We start from the raw sequence: 15,551 nt of genomic DNA, 5'->3' as shown, positions 1-15,551 counted from the left end.
TATGTCTTTCGTAGAAAATTTTATATCGATTATTTATTTACAAGAACATTAAGAACTTATTTTGCTATGAGGCTTATTTTACGAGTCATTTGCGAAATCCTAAAAATAGGGACCTGGAAATTGATTATAATTAACTTACCCCCTTTAATATCTCTTTAAATATTGATCGTAGCGAAAAAGTGTACAGAACCTTTTTTGTGGACAATTTTATGTAGAATATTGTTTTGCAACGGGCCACCGTTTACGAGTTATTTACGAAAAACTAAAAAAAGTGACCTGTGAACTGATTGTAATTAACTTTCTTCCTTTAATATCGCTTGAAATATTGATCCTAGAGAAAAGTGTTCTAGATGTTTTTTGGAGGAAATTTTATGTAGATAATTTATTCTTAAAAACCTATTTCGCTATGGGACACCGTTTACGAGTTATTTACAAAAAACTAAAAAGGGACTTAAAAATTGATTATAATTAACTTACCCGCTGCTTTGTCTTTTTAAATATTGATCCTAGCGAAAAGTGTTCTGCATGTTTCTTGTAGGAAATTTTACGTTTATTATTTATGTATAAGTTTTTATTTTGCTATGAGTCATACTTTTCAAATTATTAACGAAAAAATAAAAACAAGGAACCTTAGAATTTATTATAATTAACTTTCCCTCTTTATTATCTTTTTAAATATTGATCCCTGCGAAAAGTATACTGAATCTTTTTTGTTCAAAATTTTGTGTAGATTATTAACGTCTAACAACATTTTTTGATATTGGCCACCGTTTATGAGTTATTTACGAAAACCTAAAAAACGGGACCTTAGAAGTGATTATAATTAAATTTCCCGCGTTAAAATCTCTTTGAATATTGATCCTAGCGAAAAATTGTACTGAATCTTTCTTGTAGGCAATTTTATGCAGAATACTTATGTTATAGAACATTTTTTGCTATGTGCCACCGTTTAAGAGTTATTTACGAAAAACGAAAAAAAGGGACCTTTAATGTCAAATATCTCACTTCCGGTCAAGATTTCGATCGAGCAACCGGCAAATTCGGATTCAGCGGGATCTAATTAGGTTAAAAAACCCGGTTGCCAAAAAGTTATATGCTTTGCCAGTCGAAATAGATTTTATGAAAAATATGACCAGTCTAATTACTATATATGTTCAGAATATTATTTGAATAAACTTAGGATAGGATACTTAGGATAGGAAATAAATGTGTGTTTTTATATCTTTAAACCCAATTACTAAGTAGACTGCACATACATTAAAGTCACATTAAAATTCCATTTTGCGAAATAGAGATTTCAACCTTTAACTTTGCAAAAGTAGATAATTGAAATATTCTAAAAGCAATAAAAATAGATTAGGTTAGATTCGAGCTACAATGACATTAGTTTGGGTTCAAGGCAAGGTTGCAGGGCCTCAACAAGGGAAAAAAGGGGGAGGGACTGTTGGCCTGGCTCAGTGAGCCAGAACTGACCCACTTATCCCTACTACTGCCGTAAGCAGGTAATGAATTCCCAATGTATTAAGTTTAGGTTTAATAAATTATAAATATATTTTATTAATAACATAATAATATACAAATATGTATAAGCATAAAGTAATAAATAAGCCTACAGCTATTAATAATGTCCGTAATCTGTATAATCCCAAAATACGGATCCCTCGTATGTGGATGCTGCTTACATAATCTCGTCTGTCAAGGTGTTTCGGCAGGAAAGGCCTTGGCAGACTTATAAATTCCTGAAATGAGGGTTCATACCTACCGACTAGAATTGGTTTCATGGTGGTATCAGATGGGTTACTGTACGGTAACCGATGGTCATCTTGCTTATAATCTCGTCTGCCAAGGTGTTTCGGCAGGAAAAACCTTGGCAGACTTATATATTTCTAAAATGGGGGTTCATATCTACCAACTGGAATTGGTTTCATGGTGGTATCAGATGGGTTAGTGTAGGGTAACCGATGCCGACCTTGCTTACATAATCTCGTCTGCCATGGTGTTACGGCAGGAAAAGCCTTGGCAGACTTATATATTCCTGAAATGAGGGTTCATACCTACCGACTGGAATTGGTTTCATGGCGGTATCAGATGGGTTAGTGTACGGTAACCGATGGTCATCTTGTTTATAATCTCGTCTGCCAAGGTGTTTCGGCAGGAAAAACCTTGGCAGACTTATATATTCCTAAAATGGGGGTTCGTACCTACCGACTGGAATTGGTTTCATGGTGGTATCAGATGGGTTAGTGTAGGGTAACCGATGCCGACCTTGCTTACATAATCTCGTCTGCCAAGGTGTTTCGGCAGGAAAAGCCTTGGCAGACTTATATATTCCTGACATGAGGGTTCATACCTACCGACTGGAATTGGTTTCATGGTGGTATCAGATGGGTTAAATTAGGGGTCCCGCTGGCCACCTTTGAGAGCGTCTGCCAAGCACTTCCGGCAAAAAAAATACTGGCAGACTTCGCTTTTATGTGTCTACATGTAAATTTCTAACTGCTGCCATAACTATTATTTCGGTATCAGATGGGTTAAATCAGCCCCCTTTTTTCGCACCGGAAGTGGCCTTCTTTTTCGTACTTTCGGCAAGTTCCGCCGTGGCAGACTATCGAATTCGGACTTAGCATCACTTTTATGGTTTCCCATTGTGTATTTCATCGTGGTATCAAGTCGGTTAGAAAATTTGCGGCCGGCTCTTCTACTAATAGTACTACATAGGTATAGAACATTCGCTCTCTAACAAAACGCGTCTGTTACCGCTAGGTGGCGACAACGCCACGCGCGGCTTATGGCTAGCCACCAAAATTGGTGTGGAACGGATATACTTGTAGCTACCTGTTGCAAAGCGACGAAATCGCGGAGTGAGCCACGCCTGCCCAAGCTCAAGTAACACCGGTTAAGTCGCGTGTTCCCTTGCGTACGCGCATATGGAAAAGTCAGACAACAATGCCGGTGCGTGACCGCGAGCCGTGACTGAGCCTCCCCGTTGTACGCCGTGCGATATGCCTGCGACTTTACGTACGTGTGTGTGACGTGTGTCACTTGTGGGCCAGTATGAGTAATGTTGAGTACTTATGGTATATGTACCGTAAGACTGCGCACTTCAACGGCAACCTTAAAAAAATAGCAAAACAAAAGCGCAACCCTGGAATGGAAAGCTTACGTACAAAATTATTGTGCCCATTGCTCTTGTAAGCAGATAGGTACTTGAAGTACTTATATACATACATATATACATACTTCAATCTGGCAAATTGCTCGACTGACTAACGACGCGATGAACCTGTATATATGTAGGTATACACCGTGTTTTTTTGATTTCCGTTAATTTCAAGGGTGCATTCCTGAGCTTAAATCAAGTATACTTAAACTGGAAAATTAACTATGCCATTTAGTTCTCTTAGGCCCACTCGCACCATTCCACTAACCCGGAGTTAACCGGTTAAACCAGGAGTTGCCATGGTTAGCCATACAATTTGACACTAGGTTAATAGTTTAACCGCTTAACCCCGGGTTAGTGGAATGGTGCAAGTGGGCCTTAAACGTACTTAACCATACCCCGAAGTTAACGGAATTTAATAAAAACACGGTACATAGATTATGTATTATGCCTCAAGATCCCTGAAATACTAGAGGTACGGACTGTAACTGCAGTGTAACGTGACAAAATAATTGCACGCCATCTTTTGATTTCAACCCTAAAATTACCACACCTACATGATTGTACCACAGAACATAATATGTATAACTCAATCATAAATATATTGCAAAACTATATTAAAAACAAATATATCGACAAAATAACGCACGTTTAAGCTACAATTTTAGAATTAAATTGTTACCAACATACAAAAGCCAACATAATTAAGGCACGTATAAATAAAGGGAAACGTGAAAACACTCATGTTGCTAGTTTCGCATTTCCCCGCCTATTTTCAGCACTAATTGGAATGCAATTTCTGCGGGCGATTATTTTATGAAATATTCGCTTGAATTGTGTAGAGATGGGCAGGGGGTATTTTTCCCAGAAAAAAAGCTCTACATAAGGGAATAATTACATTGATTATGAATAAAATGAAAACAAAAGGGATAAGTTAATAGCCTTTGTCCTTGCTTTTTTTTGTTCTGTCATATTAAGACAGAGTTTAATTTAGGCTCAAAATAGGATTTTATGTTTTTGTAGTTTTAGATGACGCTGAATGCTTGTTTATAATATTTTATTTATGCAATTATTATATATTCTTATTTAAAAATCATAAAGATTACACTTTCTAATAGAGTAAGTAATTCTGAAACAATCTAAAATATTTTCATCTATTTTCGTCTTCGAGCTACACACAAAAATTGAAAAAGAGAAAAAAATATGCACGCCTACTGGGATTGCGCAAACTCGGATTACTTACACGCATTTACGAAACAAATAAAGGTATTAAAACGACGGAATATTCTAGAAAATTATAAATTTTTTTGGCCTATTAGCATTTTTCGATGGTTAAGCAAAACATTACAAACCAAAAATCCCGACTATGTATTCCCTTAAGTCATGAATATTTGTGGCAATGGCACATCACTATTGTGCATCAATTATGTCTGAATAATGTAAAGGACATTCAATTTACCTATTGTTATTGGCTGAAATCGAATATCGAATGGCGGCTCCGTCATTATACCGTCCATATATCCTATAATTTCACACTTACCTGCCATTAAGAGCTGTCACTAAGATATGAAATCTATAGTTCTCATCAGAGACAAGTAAAAGGTAACGAGTGGTAGTATTTCATATATGTAAAGGTGGATATTAACATACTTAGTTCATTATGCGGCGAATTTACACGCTGGTGTTCAGATTTAGCGAAAACAACGCTAGCGCGTGGTTCGTGATTTTTTTGCGAAAGGGTCGCTAACTAGGTGGCAAAACTGACTGACAAAGCCATTAATTCCAGTCGCGCTCACACGGTCACCGGGTTTACCGTAGTAGACGTGAGCCGTAACGCGGATATCACTCTGAGCGGCTACCGCGAAAACCGAAATTCGCAAATTGCGGGGATTTTTCTCTGGCACTCTAATTACGCCGTCATTGGAGTAAAAGAGAAAGATCCCCGCAATTTGCGGACTTCGATTTTCGCAGTTATAGCCCTGATGCGGATCCGCTCGCAGCTCCGGAGTCCGGTGTGTGATCGAGACACCTTTATGCACTTACCTATATAGCGATGTTTCGCTCGCACGCTGTCGCTACGTACGAATTCGCATTTAATTTGAAGACCGCCTAATATAATACATCTTATCAACCGTTGCAGTCCCTTATGGATTACGGTCGAACAGAATTTATTTACGCTATGCGTGCATTTTGTACTACAATGTGGTATGACGATTCAGACATGGCGCGTTTTAAACATATTTCGTTTCCAGGAGACGTCTTCCCTCACGCGGGTAGACTTCTTTTAACCGCGTCAGCAGGCGTGGCTCACTTCGCGATTTCGTCGCTTTGCTACAGGTAGCTACAATTACGTCCGTTCCACTTCCACACCAATTTTGGTGGCTAGCCTATGGCTAGCGGCTTATGAGCCGCGCGTGGCGCTGTCGCTACCTAGCGGACATATCTGTCCTGATCGTAACAGACGCGTTTTGCCAGAGAGTGAGTCTTCTGTACCTAGTATTACTATTATTTATTCTGTGGCGTCAGTGACAGTCTCTACAACTGACTTGTCTATAACGGCACGACAAAAGGCCCGAGGCATCAGGGCCCGCTGCCAAGTTCCCAGGACTTTATGAATCACGAAGGTTAGCTCGTGACCGGGATGGTAATGACGGCTGTTAGGCTTAACGTCTTTGTCCTATCGATACGCCTTTACGAAAGCCGACGCGGGAAACTAAGTATTAAGATACATGCAAACTTTTTTAAGTGTGATATTAGCGGTAGACGTTCGATTATAATAATATACTTAGGTAAATCAAATTTGAAAAGTTTTCAAATATAAAAATTACCATGTCGCCTGAAAATATATAGGTAAATAGTACTAGAAAGAAAGGAATAAAAAGTGTATAAGGCAGACATATAACTATGAAACAGTCTTCAGCCTACCTTAAGGAAATTAGAATAATTGATTAAAACAATCAAATTAAATAAGAGTCGGCGGCACCAACTGTCTGCCACCGTTAAACTGTTAGCTAAATTTAATGCACGATACTAGTTTCATAGTTTGTAAACAAGTCCGTCAATTGGACGTAGGGGCAAAAGATCCAATCCACAAAAATCTGTTAGTAAAATTTGAACTTTCTGTCAAACGGAAAAGTCGTTCATTTAAATGACTTTAAGAGGATGGATCTTAAACTACGTCCAATTGTGGTTGTTGCAACTGACCTAAGCTGGTCGTAGAGAATACAACGCTAATACTATATATACTTTTAATAGGTACTCGAAAACTTGACAAAAACTCAATGCCACGAGGTTGGCAATGATAAATTTGATAATACAGTATGTCATACATATGTACAGTACGTTTTGGAATGTAAAACTGTAAAATAAAAACAGGACACATAGTGTCGTATTAAAAAGGCCCACCACGAAGCAACAATGGGCCTTTAAATAAAAGAACCGGCCAAATAAGGACTTCATTTCCATAATTAGGAACGCGAGATCATTGCCTTAAATAACGAACACAATGCTTTAACTTTAACCTTTCTCGGCAAACGAGATGGTTAGCAAGTAAAGTCTAAATATTATTGTAACAGAAGTACGTTTGATTAACCGTTAGTAGGTAGATCTCATGTCTTTGGAATAGGGTTTATAATGAGTCAGTTGACGTGGTCCGGGTAGTTCGGAAGACGGCGTTGTTTTAACAACGGCGGGTAATGAAGGTACTCAACACGGTAGTATTAATTAGTCTGCCAATTTGTAACAAACCTATGTAACGAATGTGATATGTTGAGAAAAGAGATACAGTTAAATCTATCGAGTTTTCTCTGATGTTTAGTGTGGTTGACGTAGCGATAAATAAGAAAATGATGCAACTTTAATTTTTATATAAAGTGGTTAAAAAAGTCCTACAGATATCAATGTCATGTTTTTTTTTTAAGTAATTTTCTTCATGATATTTTTCTCCTAAACTTAAGTAAATATGCTGACAATTCAAACAATAGGTATTTACTTATTGCAAAAAATAGACTTCTTGTCGAGCCATCCAAGTCTAAATTTTACATAATAGACTGGCCATCTGCTACGAGTTTAAAACAAAATAGTAACGGCCATAAAAATATTAAAAATGTACACACATTTTAGCTTCATTCTAAGGCCATAGAATTAAAAACGTATATACATTTACAACCGTGACACGAGTTCACAATAAGGGATGGGACATTCTAGGAAGGGTTTCATACAACGCATGCTTAAAGCAGTTATATTTTAAGTAAAAGAATCGTGACTACACCTAGTTAAGATTCAGATCTCGCCTCGGAGCCGCGATTGTTCATTTAAATACAGCCAGTTAAAGTTTACCGGGCTAGATAAACGACAGTTGAATGCGAGGTTTAATTTTATCTACGATGAATATGTAAGCGCGTCGAAATAGTTTATAAACAATGTGCCCTATGGTTGCGGTACATGCCCACGTACTACTGACACATCCTGTTGAGTACAACGGTAGGTATTTTTTAGGGTTCCGTACCCATATGGTAAAAACGGGACCCTATTACTAAAACTCCGCTGTCCTGTCTGTCTGTCTGTCTGTCTGTCTGTCTGTCTCTCTGTCACCAGGCTGTATCTCATGAACCGTGATAGATAGGCAGTTGAAATTTTCACAGATGATCTATTTCTATTGCCGCTATAACAACAAATATTACAGAATAAAACAAATATTTAAGTGGGGCTCCCATACAACGAACGTGATTTTATTGCCGTTTTTTGCGTAATGATGGGAACCCTTCGTGCGCGAATCCGACTCGCACTTGACCGGTTTTTTGCTATTTGCTATATTGAAGAAGTGCGTTTCATGTTTTACAAAAGTGTACCTACATAATCAATATTCATCGTACGATAAGTGTGTGAATATCATCGATTGAAATACGACGTTCAGATGTTTCTTGTGACCGATTTGCTAGTCAGTATGATGGGTGGTTAACTGACGGTATGGTTATTTCCTTGGCTCGGTGTGTGGCCCTAAACGACTTGACGGATTTTCGTATATGCGTTATGATGTAATTAATGTTGGCAACATTCGTGCAGTTGCCGATGTAGATGTAGAAGACAGGTACCACCTTAGATATTCATAACACTTTAGGTACAAGACTTCATTAGTTTTTTTATGTATCCCTGTCTTACAAATACAAAAGTCCAAATGACAGAATAAGACAAACGATTAATAGCTAATTGAGGCTTGTAGCTTGTTTATTAATAACGCTAATAGTCTATAATATTTTCACAACAGTCATGTTTTTAATTTATTTTAATTTAAGTTTGAAAGTGTTAAAAAACACTTCTAAAGTAATTTACATTAACTTGAGATATTAACTCTCTCAGTTCCCATAACAAGTAGAGTGTCTAGCTCGAGTTAACTCGTATTTTTTCTACGAGTTCCTAGTTTGAATTGGATTAGACTACAAAGAAGGAACAAACATACAATCCGGTGAGATCCGGGTGTTCTTTGTTCGTGGAAATTAGCAAGCAATTTTTACTTTACGTCTTAGAACTTGCACCCTTATTGCACCTATACCTTTCTAATTTACACTAAGAGGAAAACATAAGCCTTTGAATCCCTTACTAAATTATTATTTGCATTCTCCAAAAACAGTTTTTATTCGCCCCAGGTAAAAGGGGACTTTAAACGACGATTAATATTCGATACACGGCCTTACACCCCCAGGGGATGAAAATCTGTATGACTTTAATGGCTCCCGCCCCGCCGCCAAATTTCTTTTACGACCTCATTGTGCTGGCAGAACACGCTAAAAATCGTTTTGGCGCATGCACCAGGCTAATTAACACTTTTGGGAAGCTTTTGATTCACCTTTTGGTAACTATAAAATAAGCCTTAGGTCTTGCTGAAGAAAGGCCATATTTTAAAATCATGGAACATAGAGTGAGATTTTTGGTATGTTATGTTAATTAAATGGTGTAGCGTGAATCAGCAATTATTGTCTTAAAGGTAAATGGGAGTCCTGATTTCCGTGGTGTCATTACCATATATCTACGTAATTTAACATACAATCTGGGTTGCCAGCTGCTTACACTAATGTTAATGAACCTATGTAAGTATGTATTTTTAATGAGGTTTGTTTTTGTATTTATTACAAAACAATTAATACAATCATCATTTTCATCATTCATCATTTCAGCCTATATACGTCCCACTGCTGAGCACAGGCCTCCTCTCATGCGCGAGAGGGCTTGGGCTATAGTCCCCACGCTAGCCCAATGCGGATTGGGGACTTCACATACACCTTTGAATTTCTTCGCAGATGTATGCAGGTTTCCTCACGATGTTTTCCTTCACCGAAAAGCTAGTGGTAAATATCAAATGATATTTCGTACATAAGTTCCGAAAAACTCATTGGTACGAGCCAGGATTTGAACCCGCGACCTCCGGATTGAAAGTCGGGCGTCATATCCACTCGGCCACCACTGCTATCTTAATTAATACACTCACCAAGCACATATAGATAAATTGATACACACTCTGACGAGTAGACACAATTAATTGTGTTAAATTTTCGGTTTCTTATTGAATGATTTTTTTATAATATCAAACAGTTGGTAGAAAAAAATGTAAAATAGAAAATATTTCCGCATTCAATATAAACGGATATTCACGGAACTAAATAAACCTTGAATTACCTGTCCATATTCCATAAAGCCATGGATATTGGATATTAACCCGTGGTTTTGAAGAGTCATCGCACTGCCAATTGTAACCGAACCGCGATGAATAACCATCAATTTGTGCACGGTCCAAAAAACCGTATTTTCCGGCGATAAAAAACGTACATAGCTAATGAGGTCATACGTGTTTCACTTACAAAGGCAACGTGATAAACTTTCGTAGAAACAAAGTGACAAAGCGGTTAGTAAAACGATTAAGGAAGACTATTGCTGTCTGAAGTGGCGTCATCCAAAAAACATTGTCAAGTATAGTGTCAGTGCAGATAATAGATCTAAGATGATGAAATGATTTAATATTCCGAATCCGGAAAAATGTTGTTTTTTATCTGTTTGTTGGCATGAGGGGGAATCTATGTATATATATACTTAGGTGACACAAATTTCAGATTCTATAGCATTTAAATTGCAGTTGATCACGTAACTTGTTTGGCCCTTAATTGAAAACGACAATGGATGAAGTAGGAAAATTTATGCCGCTAACGCTAACACATCTGGCGTACCACAAATAGAAATAGAAATAGAAAATATTAATTTGGCGTAAAAAACATACATTAGGTAAGTAAACAAATAGGAGTAGAGCGAGTAAAAAAATTATCAGTTTAATAATATTAATAAGACACATAATTATATTATTCTGGTAAGTAGTATAAGTATATAGGTACTGACATTAAAAGGTCTACATGCCATCTCTAGGCTATCATTATATCAAAAGATATATTGCAAGATGAACTATGCACCTGACTCTAAGTATATTACAAGGTGAGCATCGATCGTGATGAAGGAACCTTTTCGAAAGGTAAGGTCGGTGTGGTTCAAGTGCTTGCAATCACTTATCTAACCGCCTTTAGGCCTTGGGTGATATTAAACTTGTTTTAACAATAACTAAGTAATGAAATCGCGATTATATGTGACGTTCCACGGCAAAAGGTACCTTATGGCGGCTGGCGCTTACGTCGCATAGCACCGCAATAATATTGGAGCGGCGTTAATAATACCGTAAGCGCCAACCGCCATAAGGTGGTACCTTTTCCTGTGGGACGTCACATATAGGTACTTTTATAAAGAGTCACGATGTCAAAAAGTCGGGCAAACAGTCAAGTTTTGCTATAAGTTAAAAGTACGTTAAATATAAAATGAACCTTAGGTATGTATTTTCTATGTGTCTAACTTAACCTTCTCCTTTTTGTAACCCCATTTCACTTGGGCCTTAAAAAGGAATCGATTGATACCTACATATTTCCATGGACTAAGAAATTGGGGAAATGACCTATATTATAGTTTTTTTACGTTTTAAATGTAAATGCCGAGAATCTTAAAGCCGACCACTGACTAACGGGCCGCCGGACGATATCGGCCTGTCAGTGAGATCAAAAATTTGACACTTCCGAACAACTGGCCGGCCGATATCGTCCGGCGGACTGTTAGTCAGTGGGCGGCTTTACTAGTGGGTTACTAGTATGCGTTAGCATATAATGTGTTTCAGGTAAAGCTTTATAAATTTATGCCCATTTCTAGGCACATCACCACCTTTCATTGTACAGTCAGCTGAAGAGATAGTTGACCCAGGCTTAGGCTATAATCTCCACGTAAGCCAAAGGATTGGGGACTAATTGATGTTGCCAGTTGAAAAGTGGTAGAGTTAAACCTATCAATCTTAAATTGCATGCCGTTCCATCCATGTCTTTACGGCTACGCTAAATCTGTCAATTAGTGCACGGTAGGATTTGCAATGCACATCCAGTACCTCCTAGTTCCGACGATTTTGCTATTGCAATGTAAATTGGAACTTCGATTGGGATTGAAATCACTTGTGCAAGAGAGTGCATTTTTAAGATGTTTTTACTCTACTCATTACCATCATCAATATTTAATAGCTATGTTCTTGTCGGTGTAGTAATCACCACTCTTCTTTTTGCTGGACCAGCATTTTAATTCCCTCGTACGACACGACAGAAACTCTATCTTTTATTTGGCTGAGCTACTCGTATGTGAGCCTGGGCCTTATTTAAAAAGAATCTGTTGTGCCGTATCAGGTGGCTTGGCACTAGTCAAGTAAATTTAGTTAATCTTATACAGAACATACCTTATTATCCTTCTGCCAGGAGCAGACTCCCTTTTTCTCGGATATCCTGCATTTGAGCAACGCGTCTTCTCCCGGATTCACCTCTGTGTATGTGGGCATCTCCAGAAACCTCTGGACTGCATCTACGAAGGGTAAAAATATATTGTTAAAATATGTCCCCATATTGACTGGCAAGTAAACTATGTAAGTATGATAGTCGTTTGTACATAAGTATATATTATATAGGTATGTCTTGTATAGGACTGTTATAAATTTTCTGTAGTCAAACTGCAGCCTTATTTAACCTTAAAACATAACATTTAACCTATAAAATAAAGTACAAAAAATTTGAAAACATAACTTTGACGTCGACTGTACATACATACACTACGTTAATTATGTCATTAAAGCATTAATTATGGAGCATACTTTGGAAGTTAGTATACGATCGAACCTATAAACTATTTAGAGTTATGCCTACTACTTAATTGTATCTACTTTTTGTCCGCCTGTTGGCCTGTATCTATCTCTAACCAATTTTTTTTTCTTTAAGCTATATATTTTACTGAGGTGTGGCAAATTATTTTATCCGTATACAGGTATCTACTTTAGTCAAACATCATATAGAGGAAGGTATGATAAACTATGATTCGTCCATTCGTGATGCCAGAACTTCATCAAATAAGCCATCAAGCAAATGGCAATTTAAAATCGTTTATTGCAATGTTATGAAACCTTCCAAAAAAGTGTTTACACACTATGACACTATTGTCATAATATTTCATTGTCAATGCGATGCAAGCACAATGCCCGGCCGGCACTTTCACGGGTCTCAACGGACAATTACTATCGTAGACATAATTACCCGACCAGTCGTGAACTTTATTACAATGAAATAAAGTCTACTGATGATCAGTGAAATGAGTTACTGTTAGTACCTTCGAACGCCTGGAGTCCGAATTCAAATCAAATGGAGAATTCATTTCTATTGGCCTGTACAAATAGTGGGAAAGACTGTTTCAATCAACGGTGTATCGTTTAGAATAACGTTTAGAGATGATGAATTTGTGAGATGAGAGTAGATAAAAAGTAGTAATGAATTTTAAGTTTTTGTTGACCAGAGAAGTAATTTTAGATAATATTTGTGTGAACTCTTATTTTATGTTATTTATTTTACAGTAATAATGAATGAATTTACAGTAAGTATAAAAAATATGTAGGTTTCTTGTGAGTTACAGATCACACACCGAATTAGAAATGTCGAATAAGGCCCCATTTTCAACTCAGTTTATTATATAAAGGTAGACACCTAAATAGGAGTACATTAAACATTTCGGGCTTGCTTACAAATATATCTTTACAACACAGAAGAATACCGCTAGCTAGTAAAGTATTTCTCAAACTTATGTAATCTATGCTGTTAGCTATCAGCATAAACAAAGTACATATAAAATGTTTATAAATACAGATTTTACCCACTGATATAATTTAATGGCTGCATGTAATCATTGCATAAACACGCGAATTTGTATCTATGCAAAGCATTTGGCGATTCACCAGTTAAATATATTTTAAGCGTAGAAATACTAGAAATGTAGAAATTTCTTCCATGCGGTGCAGCATGGGTCCTCTCATTAGCTTGGAACGAGAAGCGTGAAGATGATTCTGATAAGCCAGTGCTATGTGTGTGTGTGTGTGTGGCTGTAGGGATATTCCTGTACATATTACCGTGGGTAAATGAAATACGAGAAAATATTTACTTAATCCAGAAATGTTGCGGGAATTAACATTTTTAATCTCTGTTTAAAAGAGAGAATAATATATGTAATATTACTCTGGATTCCATTTGCTTTTTCATATTTTTTTGTGTATAAAAACGGAAATAAGCTCAGTTTTGTATTCATAAAGATACAGTGAAGTAAAATATTGTAAAATGCAGTGCAATTGGTACTTAAACCAAACGAAACAAAGGTAGACAATATAACAGGCGGTCTTATCGCTAGAAAGCGGTACGGGCGTCATGTTGTACCTATTCTACACTCGCACATGGAATATTCAAGTAATTTCACATCACCTGCATCTAACAATCGCCTATTGTGTAATATAGGCTAATTACCATTTCGTGTTCCTGAAAATTGTTAACTCGAAAATATTGCACGGCACGGCATTAAATTTTCAGCGCATTGTTTGCTTTGCAATTGCTCAATAAAACGTAAGCTGCCTGTAACCACGAGCATATTCAGATATAGTGGCCATTTTGAATTCGCTGAGCCAGTTTTAAGTACTTAATCGACCTAAATGTGTGTTGGTGCTTTACTTTGAGCATTGCCTAATGAATCACTCTGATATATATATGTGTGCAGCCGCGCCGCTATCTAGATGCCAGCTAGATTTACTGCAAAGCATCCTAATCAGGGAAATGTCCTCAGCTCTATAGAGCTCTGAGGAACTAACTAATTCGAAATCGTCGCCTCTGTATGCATCCCCTTTTCCATGCCTCTATAGAAAACACGGAATGCTAATAAAGCCGAGCTGAATGCAGGCACCGAATTTAATTGGCTTTCCGACGTACCATATAACAATAGCTGCGTATATTAATTTCGACATTTAGGGAGCATAATCATTCATCGGTAAACATCAAAGCATACGTACGGAGGTATAGTAGGTACTATTCATGCTTCATGCCACCCTGCGTTGCGACTTAAATGGGGTGACTTGGATTGAATATCACCCTGTAGGGTGGAGTGCCATTTTGCATGGTCTGTTTGTGAAATAAATTCGACATTTTAATCCCTATGCGGCACTCGCTTAAGCACAAATGTTAATCGTCGCTGCATAAATAATCAGACGTCATGCCATTTTTCATTGAAGGCAATTATTTGCTCTATAATTTTGTGCTAGCCCCGATTAAAGGTTAAATCATTGGGCATTTTGCCAAAATTATAGAGCATTTTCTGATCCCGTAATTAAGTCTTTATTTATGTTGTTCGAATGTACCTAACACACGTTCGCCTCTAATTGTTTTATAATTTCAAAACTAAAAAAAATCAATTTATCAAATGCTTTATTGAATGCGCCGCGGGAAAAAAGTAACCCAAATTGCAATAAGCAATCAAGTATCCGAGCGCAAACATAACAGTTCATTTCTCAAAGCAAACGACACCAACAATAAAGGGTCCATCAATCACCTGTCCCAACAAAAGGTGAAGAATAGACACTCACTGCCCAGAGGCACTCTTTATTATTTTTTATTTTATACTACACTGCCAAGTTATGTTTGCGGCGCGCGGTGGCGCTAGCGTACTTACATTAGTACTATTTTCCTCATTATTAATTTAAGTTCGGGCGATCGCCACTGGTATAGTTATCTTAGTTATTGACAGTAGAGTTCGTGGGAAGTGGACCGCGTGTATCTATTGAAATATTATTATGTGCACCACTAATGGTTTTCATTAGCTCGGGGTCTCGTGATTTTCCACCATGGATTGCGGTTTCACCCCTGAGGTTCGCTTAATGTTATTCTCCCCAATATTTTCATTAGCTACATGTATACACGCGTAGGTAAACACACTATAACCGATATGATACATTATGAATCCACTTAATGAAATA

The 15,551-nt window shown here is 37.3% G+C and overlaps 1 protein-coding gene across 3 annotated transcripts in view; it reads right to left on the bottom strand.

Moving 5' to 3' along the window:
* LOC134670010 (hemicentin-1) overlaps positions 1 to 15,551 on the bottom strand; it is a 92,312-nt gene that overhangs the window by 54,209 nt on the left and 22,552 nt on the right. For all 3 annotated transcript variants that reach the window (XM_063527671.1, XM_063527672.1, XM_063527673.1), the window contains exon 2: positions 11,961 to 12,082. In XM_063527671.1, coding sequence (XP_063383741.1) covers positions 11,961 to 12,082 — 122 coding nt within the window. The remainder of the gene's footprint in view (positions 1 to 11,960; positions 12,083 to 15,551) is intronic.

This window comes from Cydia fagiglandana, chromosome 13 (genome assembly GCF_963556715.1).
Source record: "Cydia fagiglandana chromosome 13, ilCydFagi1.1, whole genome shotgun sequence".
NCBI lineage: Eukaryota > Metazoa > Arthropoda > Insecta > Lepidoptera > Tortricidae > Cydia > Cydia fagiglandana.
Note: the sequence above shows the minus strand (reverse complement) of the source record. Positions and strands in the feature narration are given on the sequence as shown.